This window comes from Panthera onca, chromosome E1 (assembly GCF_046562875.1).
Source record: "Panthera onca isolate mPanOnc1 chromosome E1, mPanOnc1 haplotype 2, whole genome shotgun sequence".
In the NCBI taxonomy this organism is placed as follows: Eukaryota; Metazoa; Chordata; class Mammalia; order Carnivora; family Felidae; genus Panthera; species Panthera onca.
In genome coordinates, this window is record NC_138352.1 from 65,595 (window position 1) to 85,204 (window position 19,610).

Here is a 19,610-nt window from a genome sequence, read left to right on the forward strand (position 1 = left end):
ATCTGACAAACTTTGGGAGTAAGAAGTAAAGGAAACAATGGAAATGTGATAGAAATAAGAAATGAGAGGAGCCAAAAATAGAACAGTAAAGTATGGGTATGTGAGCTTCACCTCTGTAGCATGTGAACCAACAGTTGCCTTGAGAGTGAAAGAGTAAAGTAGATCTAATAACAACAGCTAAAATTTGTTGAGCCCTAATGATGTGCCCGGTTCTGTCCTCACCACACACAATGATGACAGCTGGTGCCCATTTTACAGAGGAGGAAACTGTGGCACAGAAAGGCTAAATAATTTGCTTAAGGCCACAAAACTAGTCATCACCAGAGCAAGAATTTGAACCCAGGCCATTCGAACCTCTAAACCATACTACTACTCTATACCATAGCGAGAACTGTTTTCATTGCTTAACTTCATCATGATTTGAAGGTTAAAGTGGATAGATTTCTAAAGTTAGTCACACAAAGGAAAGTCTGACCCCTGTATCTATTTGTGACTCATTCTCTATCCTGAACTGTGCCTATTCTTTCAGATGACAACAAAGTTTTTCAGAATAGATTGCTGTCAGCTTTGAAGTCTTTCAAAGGTAGGTAGGAAATGTACTGAGAAAGTATATAAAATTGACATCTTTAATCTTTGTATTTGTATTTTTTTCCTAGCAATGAGATCATGATTCCTCTGCCATTCCTTCTATATATTAATCTTTTTTTTTTTTTTGGTGCTATATAGGCTTGATCCCAGGATCAGACTCAAAGGAACTAGTCCTAAGTATCTCCACAGTTGTCTTTCTCTGCACTTTTGGATAGGTCTAATTAGACTTTCAGCCTTCGCGATGCTGAAAACAACCATCATAATGTCAACTGTGAACTGTTAGTTTTCTTCTATTTTTTTTTTCAATATTAAATGTGTCATGTGCTCACTAAATATAAATTGAAGAAAAATGATCACTCATAATCCTATCCAATCATGACCACTGTTAATATTTTAAAGCCCTAGGTGGCTAAAATAGCAATAATCTCATAGAGTCACAAGTGCTCTGAAATTCCATTGGAAGACTCCATAAAAGACACCAATGTGCTAGTCTTGGTAAGTCAAACATATTCTTCCAGTGATGAGATACATTGTTATCGCTATAGTTAAGCAATTAGATAAAGTGGTTGGCTTGCCTAAGAGCCACAATATACAAATAATTGTATCTAATACTAGAATCACATTGACTTAAGATGCTCGCAGGATGATAGGTATAGGGGAAATGAATCCATCTCCTGGAATAACAAGTTGATGTCCATCTGGGTTGACTCTATTTATGTACTTGCTGACTGCGGAATGTCAGAATCCCATGCATTATTTACATTGTTCATTTTATGTATATTTTTACTGGGCATATGATTTTAATTCATATATGTTAAATGATTGTATGATATAACTTCACCCTATAAAATAATGTAATTTTTTAATAAAAACACCCTATAAAATGACATTATTTTCCTGTGGCAATCACCTTTGTAACAGCTATGGCTATGTACTTTTCCATGGAATGAAGATATAATGGTTTGCTTACCAATACCCTGTCATTAGATATTGAAATTCTGGGTATTTCTTTCTTTCTCTCTCTCTTTCTTTCTTTCTTTCTTTCTTTCTTTCCTTCTTTGTATTTCTTCCTTCCTTCCTTCCTTCCTTCCTTCCTTCCTTCCTTCCTTCCTTCCTTATTTTAAGTAAGACTGTAATAAACATTTCTCTCTCCCCTGTGGCATAAGCTTTTTCGGCATTCCCAAAGGTGGAATTAGTGGGCTATTACAAAAATTTGGAAGAATCACGATAGTTACTGCCAAACCATTTTCCAGTAAGGTAATTCCAGTTAACACTCTGACTAGCATCCAGACCTATTCAGAGTTGATTTAATTCATCAGCACAAGAAGTATTTTTCGTATTGTGTCTTTATTGGTTTTTTTTTTTTTTTTTTTACATCTCCATCCCTTTCTAAGGAGGAAAGATTGATGCTAATAACCTGAACACAGTTCTGAGGAACATGGGGATCAAGCTCAAAAATAAGGAATTTAAAAATGTGATACAAAATCAACCTGTTGATAGTGAGCATTGTCAATAATTACATCACCTTTTAGGGGAAAACTTAGAATCTTGGGATCATGTATAAGAATTTCTAAAACTAGATTGATTTGAGGAGTTTAAGATATTTTTAAGAATCATGGAGAAGAACTTGGTCTTTTTTAAAATTTATTTATTTATTTTGAGAAACAGAAAACATGTGCCTGCAAGTGGGTGAGGGGCAGAGATAGAGGCAGAAAGAGAATCCCAAGCAGGCTCCATGCTGTTAGTGCAGAGACTGATGCAGGGCTCAATCCATGAACCATGAGATCATAATCTGAGCAAAAAATCAAGAGTCAGACACTTAACCAACTGAGCCATCCAGGCGTCCAAAGAACTTGGTCTTAAACTAAGAAGAAATCCTGTCTTTTTTCATTTTTATTCATCTGAAATCATCATCCCACTCAACAGTGATTAATGCAGAAAGGTTATTCATAGCTGTTGTCATGCCAGAGAATGGTAGAGAGAAACAAACATGGGAACAGTGGGGAAAATGAATGAATGACTAACCAAGGGAGCCTGAAATAATTGGGAGAAAAATATACATCTTGGAAGTAGTAGAACATCATTAATATTTCCACCACTAATATTATATCCAATAACCACATGTCACCAACATTTTGAGATAGATACAGGAGTTGAAAACACTCAAGAAATGTTAATGGCAAACAGAGGGAAGATGCAAAGTCCCTTGCTCAGTATCTGTGCTAGATGCAAAGTTCACCAAAAACAAAACCAGCTGGCCTCTATAAATGATATATTTTGCCATGCTTATAAGAAAGTATCTGGAGATAGTACATTTGTCATATTCAGACCCTGTGTTCAAGGAACATGACCCAAATGCCATTGTCCTTCTTACTAATAAGGAAGCAAGCACTCAAAGCAGAAAATATAAATTTAAGGTGAACACAAATTATTTAGTAGAATATATGGACTTTCGCTGGGCCCTAAGTCCCAATTTTCCTAAGACTTATGTCACGGTCTGAATTTTTTATGTTTTGTATTACAGCTGATGGAAATGTTTCTCTGAAAAAAGTGATGAGCGATGTGAAAGCAGTTACAGGCAAGTTACAAGTTATCATAAAGATTAAAATTCTAATTCTTTAATGACATTTTCCTGTTTTCAGTGAACACATAAATCCATAAGTATAGTACTCATTTCCATGACTCCACCTCAATGAAGTAGCTAGAATATTTCCAATACCATTGCATCAACACATGGTTGTTTCCTTATTCCTTTACCGTGCCTCCTTACTTGTTAAGATAGCACTATTCTGAATCTTATATTGTTCATTATTCTTTTTAAAAATAATAGTTTTATTACCTATATAATAATAGCATAGTATTTCATTTTGCTTCATCTGCCTCTATAAAAATGCTATCACAAATAGTGTGCAGTGTTCCCTAACCCTAAGAATTTGCAGGTTCTATAACTTGTTTTTTAAGATCATTGTGAGAAATGTATAAAGAAAAGCAAGAAATCATTGTCCAAAAAAGTCAGCATAGTGATTACCTCTAGAGAAAGACTGTGGCTAGGGATTGGGAAAGAGTATGACAGACCCCCAGAGTGTTGTCTTGTTCTATTTCTCACCTGCATGGTGGTTACAAAGATGTTGTTCCAAATGCTTATGTCTAATTGCCCAAAGTCAATCTGTGGGTTGTCTGGATTGAAATTTTTTTCTCATTTCTCAGTAGCAAGTCCTATAGCCTCTAAAATACTTGCCTGTGATAATGCTTCTGATCCTCACCACTGGAAAAAAACCTGAAAATCTGTATCAAGGATAAACAAACTACAGCCCATGGACCAAATCTAGTCCTCTGCCTCTTTTTATAAATAAAATTGTATTAGAACACACTTATATTCCTCATTTACGTATTATTAATGGCCGCTTTTGTGCTACAACAGCAGAGTTGAGTAGCTGTAACAGAGGCTGTATACCCTGCAGAGCTTAAAATATTTACAATCTCGCCCTTTACAGATAAAGTTCGCCAATCCTTGATCTAGATCACCACAACAATAGTTGAAGTAAAAACTAGGGTATATTGTTCAAAGAATCTAATAATTTGGGCGGGGGAGAAACCGAAAGCAATGTTAAGTTAACCTTTATATTCTAATTAGCAAGACATTACCTAAAAAGCCCAGTTTACTGAGAATTGTGCTTTCTTATCCCCAGTGTTAAGAAAGTGCACCTTTCCCTTAGAGACAAGGGAATGCATTCTAATTCTTTGCCTGCCCTTTACTCCACCGAGCAGGTCTTGTGCTTTTGTCTTTAACCTAGCAGTTAGGTGAGGGTGATGTTTAAACAGGGGCAGTTTTGTTTCATCTTTTTGAATACTTCGGTAATTCTTAATATTGTCAACTATACTTGCCATTTCTGTTTTTTGAAGGAGAAAAAGTTAACGTCAAAGATCTGAAAAATATTCTGGAAGACATTGGGATAGAATTCACACCTAAAGAATACCTGGAACTGGTGAAAAATCTTCAAGTTGACGGTAAGCATTTCAAATACTATTAGAGCCTTCAAGGGAGGTGGTCATATGTGTTTAAAACAACTTTTTTAAAAAGCACTATGCTTATTTTTCCTTCCCTTCCCCTATGTTCATCTGTTTGGTTTCTTAAATTCCTCATATGACTGAAATCATATGACATTTGTCTTTCTCTGACTGACTTATTTTACTTAGCATAATACATGCTAGTTCCATCCACATTGTTGTAAATGGCAAGATTTCATTCTTTCTGATCACTGAGTAATATTCTATTGCATGTATATATAGCACATCTTTATCCATTCATCAGTCAATGGATATTTGGGCTCTTTCCATAATTTAGCTATTGTTGATAGCCCTGCTATAAACATTGGGATGTATGCACCCCTTAGATTCAGCATTTTTGTACCCTTTGGATAAATACCTAGAAGTGCAATTGCTGGGTCATAGGGTAATTCTATTTCTAATTTTTTGAGGAACCCCCATCCTGTTTTCCAGAGTGGCTACACCAGTTTACATCTCCACCAACAGTGCAAAAGTGTTCCCCTTTCTCCGCATCCTCACCAACATCTGTTGTTGCCTGAGTTGCTAATGTTAGCCATTCTGACAGGTGTGAGGAGGTATCTCGTTGTGGTTTTGATTTGTATTTCCCTGATGATGAGTGATTTTGAGCATCTTTTCATGTGTCTGTTAGACATCTGGATGTCTTCTCTGGAAAAGTGTCTATTCAAGTCTTCTGCCCAAACCATAAGAGACTTAAATACAGAGAACAAACTGAGGGTTGCAGGAGAAGAGGTGTGTGGGGAGATGGACTAAATGGGTGATGGACATTAAGGAGGGCACTTGTTGGGATGAGCACTGGTGTTATATATAAGTGATGAATCACTAAATTCTACTCCTGAAACCAATACTACATTATTTGTGAACTGCTTGAATTTAAATAGATTTTTAAAAACTATACTCATTACATATTCCTAATTTTAAAACAACAACAAAAAGAAGGTCTAAGAAATTTTAGCATAACCTTGTTCTTCCTTTAGAAAGTGTAATTAGTTCTTTGGGAGTCAGCAACTCTATTTTCTTGAATCCTCCCTTTCGATATAAAATTTTCAGCTATTTTGGTTTCACCCTCAAAACTAAAAGTTAAGCTGAGAGGTGTAAGAAAAAAGTGAGGGTGGGAGAATTAAGAGATTAGGAGAAAGAAGGAAAAGTCAAAGAAAGTGAAGGAAAAATATCTTCATATTCCATGATGGCACCTGCCACTAATTATCGGCTTTCCACTTGGCCAGACACAGCGCTCTGAGAGTTTTCTCCATTCCATGGTTTCAGATTCATTGGAGAGAAAGAAGAATCAGACTTATCTCTAAGGCAAATCACTTAAAAGTATCTTTGTGAAATGACATGTTTGTACTGTCTCTTTAAATCTCTATAGAGAAGTGTCTATTCATGTTTTCTGCCCATTTCTTCACTGGATTATTTGTTTTTCGGGTGCAGAGTTTGGTGAGTTCTTTATAGATTTTGGATACTAGCCCTTTGTCTGATATGGAAACCAATATGACAATACATTTCATATTAAAATAATAAATAAATAAATAAATAAATAAATAAATAAATAAGTCTATCTCTATATCACTTTATCTGTGATATCAGTTGTGCCTTTTCTTACAGATGATGGAAACATATATGAAAACAGATTGCTAGACGGTTTGAAATCTTTCAATGGTGAGTAACATGATGACAAGAAAGAGAAATAAGATTCCCCTGCCTCACATTTGTATTATTATTTAGCTATTCTCTTGTGGCTCTTACCACCTCTCATATGAACTGATTCTGTATTTATTTTGCTGTTGTGAATATAGCTGCCTTGTTCAAATTCTTTCATTTTGCTGTTGAGTAAGTTTGGTTTTTGTCAAATGTAATTTAAGAGCATATTTAAATCTGGATGTACATAGAAAATATGAGGCAAAAATTGGTAGGGGTGCCAGGGTGGCTCAGTCAGTTAAGCATCAGACTCGGTTTCAGTTCAGGTCATGATCTCGAGGTTCCTGGGAGGAAGCCCCATGTAGGGCTACATCTGTACTGACAGCATGGAGCCTGTTTGGGATTCTCTCTGTACTGACAGCATGGAGCCTGTTTGGGATTCTCTCTCTCTCTCTCTCTCTCTCTCTCTCCCTCCCTCCCTCCCTCTCTCCCTCTCCCTCTCCCTCTCCCTCCCTCCCTCCCTCCCTCCCTCTCCTGCCCTCCCTCTCCCACTTCGGCTCTCCCTCTCTCTTTCTCTCAGTCTCTCTTTCTCAAAATAAATAAAATTAAAAAAAAAAAAAAAGAATTGGCAGTTTTTCAGGGCATTTCAGTGACTGGAAGAATGAAACTCAGCATTTATGCCCTGCCTGCCAGAAAAAAAGGTTTCCATTGGTTGCCTCTACTGTTATAATTCACTGGAGAACGAATTTGTACTTTGCAGGATTGTCCTCCAGACCAAGGAAAAGGTTGCCATTCTACTTTGTCCACCTTTGTGCACTTGAATGTGTTCAGTCACTGATATTTTTGCATGGCACGGGGGGATTAATTGGAATTTTTTCCTTTGGAGAAGGCATTAAATTTCTCTTGTATTCCCAATTCTTTCTTTAGGTGGGAAGGTTGATGTCAGTAACCTGGAAAACATTTTAGAAAACATGAAAATCAAGCTCCCAGATAAGAAACTTAAAGATTTATCACAAAACCTACCAACTGATGGTAAGCATCATAGATATTAGAGACCTCTTAAGGGAAATTTAGACTTGAAAGCTTATTTATGTGAGTGTCTGGAACTAAATCTGTTTTGGTGCTAATATGACTTTTTAACTCTTTAAACATAACAATATTTTTGATTCAGTGTGTTTTCATTAATCTCAGGGTGCATGGTACATGTGTTAGAGTAAGTTATAGGTGATAAGTATTTACTTGAAAGTAGCTGAAGGAAGGCTTATTGCCCAAAAGGAAGAGGTTGCTAATTTCAAATTAACTATGTGACTTAAATATCTTTTAGGGGCGCCTGGGTGGCTCAGTCGGTTGAGCATCCGACTTCGGCTCAGGTCATGATCTCACAGCTCGTGAGTTCGAGCCCCGCGTCGGGCTCTGTGCTGACAGCTCAGAGCATGGAGCCTGCTTCAGATTCTGAGCCTCCCTCTTTCTCTGCCTCAATCCACTCGCATTCTGTCTCTGTCTCTCTCAAAAATAAATAAACATTAAAACAATTTAAATATCTTTTAAAAGTCATATCACCTAGCTATACAATCCTGTTGGAGGACTAAGCAAAAGGATATGACTACTGGTTGACCCTCGAGCTGGACCCAGACAATCAGAGGCTCCTCACTCCCTCCCCTGTCCCTGGAATATATGCTCTGCCCACCATTCCCACAGTGAGAGCTATATTCAAGGATGTTGTCTTGAAAAAACAATGTGTTTTGAGACCATCTGGACAGTATACATGACCGAACCCAGTTAAGACCTCTCTGTGAACTTTAAGATTCCAGAGTGTAGATGCAGAGATCTATTCATCTTGCGGCTACCCAGGAGAATCCTTATATGTAAGTTCCCTTGCTTATTAAACCTGCCACCTACCAATCTGGAGTGGTCCACCTCTTTCTTTGCTCTCTCTCTGCCCTCTGTTAAGGGGGTCCAGGTTTAGATTTCATCCAGGAAGCTTCCAAGGTTGTGAACCAACCATTCCTCTGTAACTTTGTGATATACCAACTTCCTGATTCCCTCCTCCTGTGTTTTGGTACTAGTTTTCATTATTCCTCCCTGGTCTACATTAGGAACTTTAAACAGCAATATTTTGCCTTCTTTCACATAGCCTTCTAGGAGTACCCAGCTGGCTCAGTCAGAAGACCATGTGACTCTTGATCTCAGGGTTGTGACTTCAAGCCCCACACTGGGTATAGAGAGATTACATACATACCTACAAACAAAAATAGCCTTCTAGTTTTCTCACCTTAATTACCAAGAAATGTAGTCCTCATATTCATCAAAAATACTAGCCCTGCATTTCTACATTTTCTTTCAATATATAACTTGTTTTAACTTTACTTCTTTCACTGTCCGACTACTCTCTCTGTCATACATGCTCCAACATTTGATCATCTCAGTCATTCAAATCTCCACTCTTATTTCTGAGCCTTGCTAAAGAAAATCATATAAACTTACAGATTAATGCCCCTCCAAATTCATTTCCTCCTGGATAGTACAAGGACCTAAGAACATTTTTAACTCCATTTTCCCCTTCCCTATATTAAAGTTGTTTAATGTCTTTTAATACTGTCTTATATTCTTTTAACTCAGCAAAGCATTATTAGTAGCAGTGTTTTATAAAGCCAATATTCATCCAGATTTAACCACTCTTACCTTTTCTTTTCTATTCATTCTTCAGATCTTTCATTTGGGATAATTTTTCTTCTGCTGTTAGTAACTTCCTTTATTTAGGATCTGCTAGTAATGATTTGGGAGGGGAGTTGGGCCTAAAAATATCTTTATATTCCCCTTACTTTTGAAAAATATTTCCTCTGGGTTTAGAATTCTAGGTGGACAGTTTTTTTTTTTTTCAGCACATTGAAAATACTATTCGATTGTTTTCTGCTTTATAATGTTGCTGATGAGAAGTCAGCTATGAATCTATTGGTCTTTGGGGGTAGTCTTTTTTTGTTTCTTTTAAAACATTTATCTTTGTTTCCAAAGTTTTACTATAATGTGGAAGACAAGAATGGAATTCTTTTCACTTATTCTCCCTGGGATTCTTTGGGACTTCTGAGTCTGAAAATTAGAATCTTTCATCACATCTGGAAAATTCTCAGTCGTCCTCTCTTCCAATATTGTCTGTATTGCACAGTCTTTTTTTCTTCCCCTGGAACTCTAATTAAACGTATATTAAACCATTTTCCTCTATCCTTCATGACACTTAGCCCCTCTTCAGTATTTTCTGTATTTTTCTTCCTGTGCTTCATTCTCGATAATTTCGCCTGACTTGACTTCCAGTATACTAACTCTTCAACGGTGTCTAGCCTGGTGTTAGATCTAACTATCAACCTCTTGGTTTTAGTTTTTGTATTTCAATAGAAATATAAACAATAGTTTGTGTTGTTTGTATTCTTTTTTGTATCTTGTCTCGTACCCTTTTGGTTTTTTATTTTTAATTTCCAGAAATTCTACTTAGTTCTCTTCTGAATCTATTAGGTCAGGTTTTTAGTTTGTTGTTCCCTACAGATACTTTCAAATTAACATGGTTCTCTTACAATCTTGGTCTCATAATTCCAGTTAATGAATTATTGGTGGGGGTTCTTTTTGTCTCTGTTTTTTTCTTCTGATTCTCACTTATGGTGTCCTTGTTTCCCTATGTGTTTGGTTATTTACTATACGCTGTTCAATGTTATTGAAAAATTCCTGTGAGAATTCTTTGACACCTGAAATGAAATGCATTCCTCCAGAAAGGATTTGCTTTACTTCCTATTCACTTGAGTTTACTATCTGTCAGAGACATTTCAATGACTTTTCATTACTATTCCCCTCATAAGGCGAATATAATTTCCTCAGCTCTGCTAAATTAGTTACCACTACCTTACTTGCTTTCTAATTTGCAATTATTTGTGAAGTTTTTTGTTCACTGGTATCTTCTATATTGTTGTCTTTGTGAGCATGTTCATTGGTTATTCCTTTCATACCATTTTAGTGAAGTTTTCAAGAAGAAGAAGAAAGAAATACTTGTGGAGAGTAAGGTTTTGAAACATTACCCTAGCCAACAAATTGATCAAACTAATTTTTTTCCTCAGAAAAAAAACTGAAATCCAGAGAGAGAGCTCCAGTTAAAAATTGAGAAGTGAGAAGCCATTGGGTTTAGTCCTCAGGCTAGAGGATATTATGTACTTCTGGAGCAAAGATAAGCATTTACAAACCCAGATCAAACGAATCATACTCTGCTTCCCTCAATGATTCCCATTATCATCGTGTGCATGATTAGCTGTTATCCCTTTGCTGTGGATCCTGTGAAATCAGCACAAATTTTCCTTGCTATCTTAAAATAAAAAATAAGAGAGAGATTTCTGACAGTGTGTCCTGACAGAGAAGCTGACAGATCAAAGGTTTCCTCTTACCTAGCCTCAGTGAAATATGTAATAAATAAAGGCTCTGTGAGGAAAGGAACCATGTCTATGTTGCTCACTGTTGTATCCCTCAGTGCCTCCCACGTATGTGCAGATACTTGATACTTTGTAAATACTTGTTGAATTAATGAGGAATTGAATTAATTAAGTAATATGTTTCTTAGCCACTCTGTAAGGCTCTCCACAAAGACTTTCCAGTTATGGTCAGCAATAGGCATTAACTGATAGTTAACTGGGAGTTTTATGTAAAATGACGTCGTGCTATATATGTAGCAAGAGCCCGTAAGGTGCAAATCTGCTAACGAAATATATATGGAGACGGTATACTGGAACCTACCCTAAAGGAAGAATGGGATTCCATAGTAATAAGTGGCATATTTTTGGGTAAGAAAATGCTAATAATATGCATAATTTCTAAGTTTTCCTTACTCTAAAATACACTGTATCTGCAATCCTGGAAAAATATACTGATTTCAGAGCTAATTCTGTCATTCTAACATGTTCCACTCCACTGTTCAATTTTTAAGTGTTTAACATTACCATGTGCAAAGCCTTATGGTGCTTCCTGGGTTAGGATGTTTGGAGGGAATACAGAATAAATACTTTTTTTTTTTTTTCATTTAAAGGCACTCACAATCTTTGAGCATATAATGAACATACCTACTAGAAAACATGCAATAAACTAAGTTAACTTGGAAGTGTCAATACTGGAGAATGTTAAGTGAGGAAAGAGTTAGATTTAAATTTCTGAACTGAAACTTTTTTACTCTTGTTCCCAGGATCTGATATAGTAGGTGGTATACATTGAAGAGAACAAGCCTGAGGAGGGAGATGTTACATGGTGTGTGGAGGTTGGGATATTAAAAGAAAGCAGAAAATAAATAGTGTAATTACTAGTGAGCATTTTTAGAGAGGAGTTTTCCATTTCATGCTAATTTGCATATATGTATTCAATAACAAATCATAAAGAAACATTAATCCCTTTGCTCTATTTAACATTCGTTCTCTATCAGTGCACAATTGTGTCTGTCTGAATTGTGGCTTATTTTTTTAGCTTCCGGGATGGCTGATCTGCATACACTGCTAAAAGAAATAAAGAAATTCACAGGTGAGCAAGATGCTTTGTGAAAAGATGTAAAACAAAAAAAGCAAATACTTCACATTCACATACATATTTAAGGTTATGTTTTCTTATTCTGTCATTGACCGTTAACTTCTACTTTTTTAATGATTAAAATTTGATTCTAATGACATGAAGATTACATTGGATATTTATGTTTTGGCAAAAATGTTGCGCTGCTCTCTCTCTATAACAAGTTCTATATTCTCTGAAACTTCATTTTTATTTTGTGATTCGTTCCAATGGGCAACACACCTGTGGTCATTTACTTAAAATATTTAACTACCGTTTACTGTAACCCAGCAATTGTTAAGGTGAAACTTTGGCAGGGATACAAATAATGCGGTCAGTGAAGCTAATCTATCTTCCAAGTCGGGCAAAGCAAAGAGTAACAGATTTTAGTGATGATAATACAATTAAAATGAGGTAGCTGCCTGTACATAACTTAGATCAGTTTGCCTCCTATATATTCCTTTCTGTGATCTGGGTTAACTCCTCTGAGGTCATTAAGTGCGCTAGGAATAAATATTTTATTTAGAACTCAAGAAATACTTTCTGATAACTATAGATAACCCTTTTAAGCTTAGACGCTTCATTTGGAGTCAGTAGGCAATTCTCATCTGTTACCGTTCCCATCTTTTAAAGGAGGAAAAGTTGAAGCCAAGGATATACACAAAGCACTGGGAAACATGGGAATAGAACTCACAGATAGAGAGCTCTGGGGGCTGTTGAAAATATTGCCGATTACTGGTAGGTAGTTTCTGTATCACTGTATATGTATGGTATATCTCTGTGCTAGTGTAAACTTTAATGTGAGAACATCTAAAGAATGGACCCATCTGGTTTCCTATAAAAATCGAAAAGACAAAAAGATCAACACTTAGTTGTAAAGAAATTATGCCTTTGACATTTAAGTGTATTGTTTTGGGAGGCTATGCTATCTTCCAACCTAGGTTCTGCCATTAAGAGTATCATTACTCTGAAGTGAATGAAGCTTAAGCAAGGCAAAGACAAAAAGAAGGCTAATTTAGCAGGTAGTAAAGGAAGAAAAAGGAGAAATCAGGATGAGAGGGAAAGGTGTATCTGTTTCAGTGTAGAAGAATGGACAGACTGTCCACATTAAAAAATTTCTCTTCGTCTTATTTTTTTCTTATTTATTAAGGATAGGTAGGCCTGGGAAATGTAGGCATATAACTTAAGATGATATTTTTAAAGTATGTATTTATGAAATTTCACTCTTCTTACTCTATACATATAACCTTAATTTTTTTAACCTTAAATATGTATTATTTTACAGCTGATGGAAAGGTAGAGAAAAATACACTGCTCGATTATATAAAAGCTTTTCCTGGTAAGTCAGAATCTCAACAAGAAGGCAAATAAAACTAAGATCTACAGACTTTACCTTAACTTTTTTTAAAATTTTTTAAATGTTTTTATTTATTTTTGAGACAGACAGAGCATGAGCAGGGGAGGGGCAGAGAGAGGGGGAGAGAGAGGGGGAGACAGAATCTGAAGGAGGCTCCAGGATCTGAGCTGTCAGCACAGAGCTGGATGCGGGGCTTGAACTCACGGAGGGAGAGATCATGACCTGAGCTGAAGTCAGATGCTTAACCAACTGAGCCACCTAGGCACCCCAGACTTTACCTTAACTTTTAAAAGACCTTATCATTACACAATAATTAGATTATTGATTTTATTATCCCATTAGCCTATAGAGCTACTTTAGATGCAACTACATCCAATGTGATAATTTATAGTTCTCTGATACTGAAAAAGTTTCAAAAATCTATTTGCTATCCAGAGCTCTAGTTATTTTCTAACATAACTCATCAGATTCACCATATATATGTACATATGTATATATATGTATGTGTGTATATGTATGTGTGTATATATGCATATATACATATACACATATATGTATATGTGTATATGTATATACGTATATGTATATACGTATATATACATATACGTATATGTATATACGTATATGTATATATACGTATATGTATACACATATGTATATGTATGTATATATGTATGTATGTATACATACATGTATATACATATAATGAATATATTCTATTTTTGGCTTCCACAATACATTTCTATTGTGGAATGTGTCAACATGTCCCACAGGTAGCCCTAAACAGTTTTGTTTTGTTTTTAATTATTGTGCTGTGGATTTGTTTCACTCAGTTGGTGTGTGAATATAGCCAGTATTTTTCTTGGATATCAGTTCCTATTTTTATCCCTATTCCGTCTTCCCTGAGGTGGAAAGTGCTACACCCCTAAAATGCAAAGCATCCTGGAAAACTTGGGTTACGAGCTGGAGGATGAGGAAATTGAGGACCTGCAGAATCGTCTGCCAACTGATGGTGAGTTTGTTGTTCCACCTTTAGGGAAAGTGAACTCCTCTAATAAAACTTCCAAATTTATTCATATGGAAAAAAATGTATCATCTCAGATCATTATTGTTTAAATCAGACATCAGTAATCTGCTAAAACAGTGACACCCCTGCAGGCCTAAATTCGTAGACACCAACTAGAAATTGACAGACCTAAGAAGCAGGTAGAGAAATGAAACAAAGGAAAGTAAAGTCAAAGAAGAAATTTTAAAACCAGCAGGGGGAAAAAAAAAGGAAAAAGCCCTTAAATCACCATACATTTTTAACTAGACTAAAAGAAGGAGATATAATAGCAGAAAAGACAAGTAATCACTTCCCCAAATCTACTTGTCTTGAGGATTATCTTCAGATGGGAGAGATTTTTCACTGGTCCTGCTTCTATCTGGGACTTCCTCCAACATTGTCTGGATACACCTGGCCCACACTTCTAGCTCTGCTTTCCAGAAGAACTCTTAGGCTTGTCTGTCTTTGGTTCTTACAACACACCGGGCCGGCTATTGGAAACCTCTCTTTTGTTTTCCAAAAGGTGGAGCTACAGCTCAAGTTTGTGGTTTCTCCCTTGTCCACAGCCCCTGGAGTGTTCTCTGAGGACACTCCTGTTTACTCTTGCCACCACACTCATGAGCCTGCACAAGCAGCTTGCTGCAGAGTCGGGGGGAGGTATGGGCTTAGCACTCGGGGTGTTGGAGGTGGCCACACAGGCCAGGTGTGGGGTTCCTCAGGTGAGGTTCTCCCAGAAGCTCATGGACAGGCTTATCTACTGCGTCCCGAGGCAGTCAGCAGAAACCACATCCGTTGAATGCTCTTTAACATTATCTGCCTGTTCATGATCTTCTTCCTTTCCCCAGTCATAGTGGTCCCACCTCAACACTTGGGGTGCTGCAGGAGAGAAACCGGCTTCTCCAGCAGTGTTCCACACAGCTGGGGTAGCTGGACAATCACTCACAGCTATCCCTTCCTCCACGGGAGAGACTGTCACCAGCTAGTAGTATAGCCCTGCGCTGTGTTGCCTTCAGGGTGGGGCCACACTGGCAGGATTCCTTTTACCCTCTCCAGTGCATCCAAACTCCAATGGAGTGCTGGAATCTCTCCTCAGGAGAGGTGGACCTCCACAAAGGCCCACTCATTGTGGGTGTCTGCCCAAGTCATCACTCTTCTGGATTTTCCCAACCACAGAGGGCCTGTGGCTGGTTTGCAAGTTCCTGCTGGTTCTACAGCCTGTACCAAGGTCTGTCTACCTGTTACCCAGTACCCATGTGGGTAGATTCCTGCTGGGTTCCTTGGCATATGGTGCCGGATCCCACAACTCCCACAGAGACACTTTTGTTCACGGATAGATGCTGAATTCGGTTGTTAGAAAGGGGGACAAAAAGGAGGGATGTCTTATCCTGCCATGATGCTGACATTATTCCTCAATAATTACAAAGTATTAAATGCCTGCTATATACTACAAACAATATTTGGCACTCGAAATATGTTATCAATAGTCCTCAAAACAACTCTGAAAAATAGATTGTAATCCTAGTTTCTCTGACGTGGAAATTGAGAGTCAGTCACAGAAGTTAATTGACTTGACCAAAGCCACATGGCTGCTAAGTGGCAGAATGGGGATGTCAACCCTATAGAAGCCTTTCTAGGTTTATATAAACTTCAAAGGTTTGCCCTTTCTACTAAATAATACTGCCTTGTGTAGGAGAGGTAAGGAGGGCTACATAGACTGTGGTATGAATGATACCCTCAGGGGGCTGCGTGATGTGGCCCTAGAAACGAGGATTTTCAACCAGTAAGTACACAAATGAGAGATTCAGAAAAGACTGGAAATCTTGGTGGCTATGGAATTGGAAGCTTAAAGAATGTGCTGAGTAAGGGTTGAGTGTGGAAGTAGCCACGTACAACATTTTAGGTAGGTAAACACATTGACGTTACAGTATACATTGCTTTTAAATCCTGCAATGGTAAGGTGGCCAAACCTCAGAATACTCCTGGGTCCAAAGTGGAACAAGTGAAGTGGAAGGCAGGACCAGCAATGCTTTCAAAACTTTCTAGCACTACTGGTATTTACCCAATGAATGCAAAAATACTAATTCGAAGGGATACATGCCCCCGATGTTTATAGACACATCATCAACAACAGCCAAATAATGGAAAGAGCCCAAATGTCCATCAACTGATAAATGGATATATACAATGGAATATTACTCAGCCATAAAAAGAATGAAATCTTGCCACTTGCAATGACGTGGGTGGAGCTAGAGGATATAAGGAGCTTATATGGCTAGAGGAGCTAAGCAAAATAAGTCAGAGAAAGACAAATACCATATGATTTCACTCATGTGGAATTTAAGAACCAAAACAAAAGACCAGAGGGGAGAAGAAATAGAGAGGAAAACCAAGAAACAGACTCTTAACTATAGAGAACACAGTGATGGTTACCAAAGGGGAGGTGGTGGGGGTAGAGGTGAAATAGGTGATGGGGATTAAGGGTACACTTGTAGTGATGAGCACAGGGTGATTTGTGGAAGTGTTGACTCAATAAATTGTAGACATGAAACTATCAAAGTAAAAATAAAAATAAATTTAAAAATAAAACTTGCTAACACTCCTATGTACAGCATTTGATATCTTATACTGCAGCTTCTTCTTCTTTGCTATATATTTGTCATATTTAAATTCTTATTCTTGGGGCACCTGGGTGGCTCAGTCGGTTGGGTGTCTGACTTCGGCTCAGGTCATGATCGCACACTTGTGAGTTCTGGCCCCGAATCGGGCTGTGTGCTGACAACTCAGAGCCTGGAGCCTGCTTCAGATTCTGTCTCCCTCTCTCTCTGCCTCTCTTCCCCTCCCCCCTGCCTCTCTCTCTCTCTCAAAAAAAAAAAAAAACCATTAAAAAATTAATAAAATAAAATTTTGTTCTCCAATTCCATGTTCATCTGGGATAAACTTCTAAATTTCAGGGTTTTGTTCCACAATATGACATCTTTATAATGTTTTCTGGGTCTGAGTCATTATGGCTGGGTCTCATTTGTACATTATTTTACAGATATAAAGGTTAAGCTGAATATGCTCATGGAAAATTTAGAGCCATTCAGAGGTGAGTGAAAGCTTATAGGAAAAACTTATTATAAATAGCAACATTCTGATGCTTTTATGTTATGGTTTTAAACATTTTATCCCTATAATACTGACATTATTAGTCTTCTTGGTATATTAACGGTCCAGATTAGCTCTGAGTTATATGCTTTTTGAACAAAACTACTAAATTTTTATGTCTTACTAAAATATCCTGTGTTCTCTGGATTTTTTTTTTTTCAAAAATGCCCATCACTTTCCATTGTTGGAAGAGCCAAAAGTCTATGTTACCACAATAACTGGCATGATAAAACATTGGTATAAATCTTTTTCTGAATAACTTATCATACAGGCAGATAAAAAGTAATATACATACCATCTGTATAGAATGATTTATATAGTCATTTATAGAAGTGGTTCTAGTTTCGTATACAACTCCCATTTCAGAGTGTTGATTTATCCCATTTTTATTTGAGCATTCAAAGAGTATTTTTTTCTCTCTAGAATTATGAGATTTAGTGCTGTTTCTGACATTCCCTTAGAGTCTTGACTCAGTATTTTGACCAACCCCACTCTTAATTCTGCAATTAAACTTAGATGAAAATCATAGTTTAGAATCACTCATCACCCTTAAATTTTTCATCAGTCATAATTTACATCTTTTCAAAGGAATCAAGATTAATGTTGATGAAGTAGATGACGTTTTGAAAAACATAGGGATAGAACTCACACCTAAGGAACGCTGGAGGCTGCTAAAAACCCTGCCAATTACTTGTGAGCATTTCTGATACTGGTTTGGCCTTTAGGAGAACGTAGTTTAAGTGTATATATTATTGGGGTAGGTGGGGAATTATTAAACATTTATTAAACATATATGTATATTCAATGCATTTATTGAGCACTTCTTAGGTTATGGGATTAAAGACAAAAATCCTTGCCCTCATGGAGGCTGCCATAGGGGATGGAGCTTACTTGATTGGGATTTAGCTTGAGGACTTCATAAAGAAATTAAGATTTTTAAATTGATAAAATTTAATTTAGTATATTAACTTTGAAATGTCTGGCAGCCCTAAAGCATAAAGAGAAAGAAGGGGGAAAAAGAGAGGAAGTCAGGTTAAAAAGTGTCAAATCAAAGAGATGGAAAGATTCAGAACAGTAAAATGGATAAATTTAAGACCTTCCTCTACTCCTTCCCTTTATTCTTTTTTTTTTTTAATAGACATGTACTTTTTAAAAAGTTGATTTATTTTTGAGAGGGGAAAGGGGCAGAGAGAAAGGGAGACAGAGGATCTGAAGCAGGCTGCATGCTGCTTCAGAGAGCCATGCCATATCAGAGAGCCTGGTACAGGGCTCAAACTCACAAACTGCGAGCTAGATCATTATGTGAGCCGAAGTCAAACACTTAACCAACTGAGCCACCCAGGCACCCCCTCCTTCCCTTTTTCTTAAAGCCAAGAGAAGGATGTGTGGATAAGAAATGAGATAAATCTGTAAGGCAAAGCATGTGACATTGTCTTTATTAAATAGACTGTACTCTTGTTATGAATTGCTGTATCACTTTCTCTAAGACATCAATTATGACTTCTCTTATAGTTGATGGAAAGGTGTATCATGTTCGGTTGCTAGAAGGTGTAAAGACTTTCCAAGGTGAGTGATAAGCTTAATGATAACAACAGCTTATTTCTCTTGATTATAATGCCAGGTACTGTCCTAAGTACTTGATGTCTAATAACTCGCTTAATTATCACAAAAACTCTATGAGGTATGTACTTACATTGGCACCATTTTACAAATGGGAGGTATTAACTCACTTGCCTAAGGTCACACAGTTTGAACTTAGGAAGAGGATTTGAACCCCTATTCCTAACCACTCTGTTATATTTAAGTTAGGTTATTAACCTTTTTATTCCCCCTTATGACTTATAATTCAAGGTCACGTAACCACTAAGTGTGTAGAAATGGTTTACTGTTACAATGGCAGGTTTCAAACTCAGCAGCCAGAATCGTGGCTGTTGTTTCTGACATATTCCTCCATTATGAATAATAAATGAAGAATGAATAAGAAATTTCATTCCTTTTCCTTGCTTTATATTCTATAACAAATTTTAGCAGGGTGTCTTATAGCATATGTAAGGACAATGTTCTTTTCTTCACATTCCCCAGCCCTGTCCCCCGCCACCTTAGTTTTATGTTTGCCTTGAACATCTGCATGGCAACTTTGCTTTTCTCCCCCAACCCCATTGGGATTTGGTGCATAGACTTAACTAGAATTCTTTTAATAATAGGCAT

General features: G+C 37.0%; 1 protein-coding gene across 1 annotated transcript in view; it reads left to right on the forward strand.

The window, feature by feature from the left end:
- LOC132688527 (uncharacterized) overlaps positions 1-19,610 on the forward strand; it is a 117,652-nt gene that overhangs the window by 61,962 nt on the left and 36,080 nt on the right. The window contains exons 18-30 of the mRNA XM_078436957.1: positions 530-583; positions 1,983-2,087; positions 3,113-3,166; positions 4,492-4,596; positions 6,259-6,312; positions 7,219-7,323; positions 11,776-11,829; positions 12,487-12,591; positions 13,139-13,192; positions 14,118-14,222; positions 17,293-17,343; positions 17,991-18,095; positions 18,915-18,968. Of these exons, the coding sequence (XP_078293083.1) occupies positions 530-583; positions 1,983-2,087; positions 3,113-3,166; positions 4,492-4,596; positions 6,259-6,312; positions 7,219-7,323; positions 11,776-11,829; positions 12,487-12,591; positions 13,139-13,192; positions 14,118-14,222; positions 17,293-17,343; positions 17,991-18,095; positions 18,915-18,968 (1,005 nt within the window). The remainder of the gene's footprint in view (positions 1-529; positions 584-1,982; positions 2,088-3,112; positions 3,167-4,491; positions 4,597-6,258; positions 6,313-7,218; positions 7,324-11,775; positions 11,830-12,486; positions 12,592-13,138; positions 13,193-14,117; positions 14,223-17,292; positions 17,344-17,990; positions 18,096-18,914; positions 18,969-19,610) is intronic.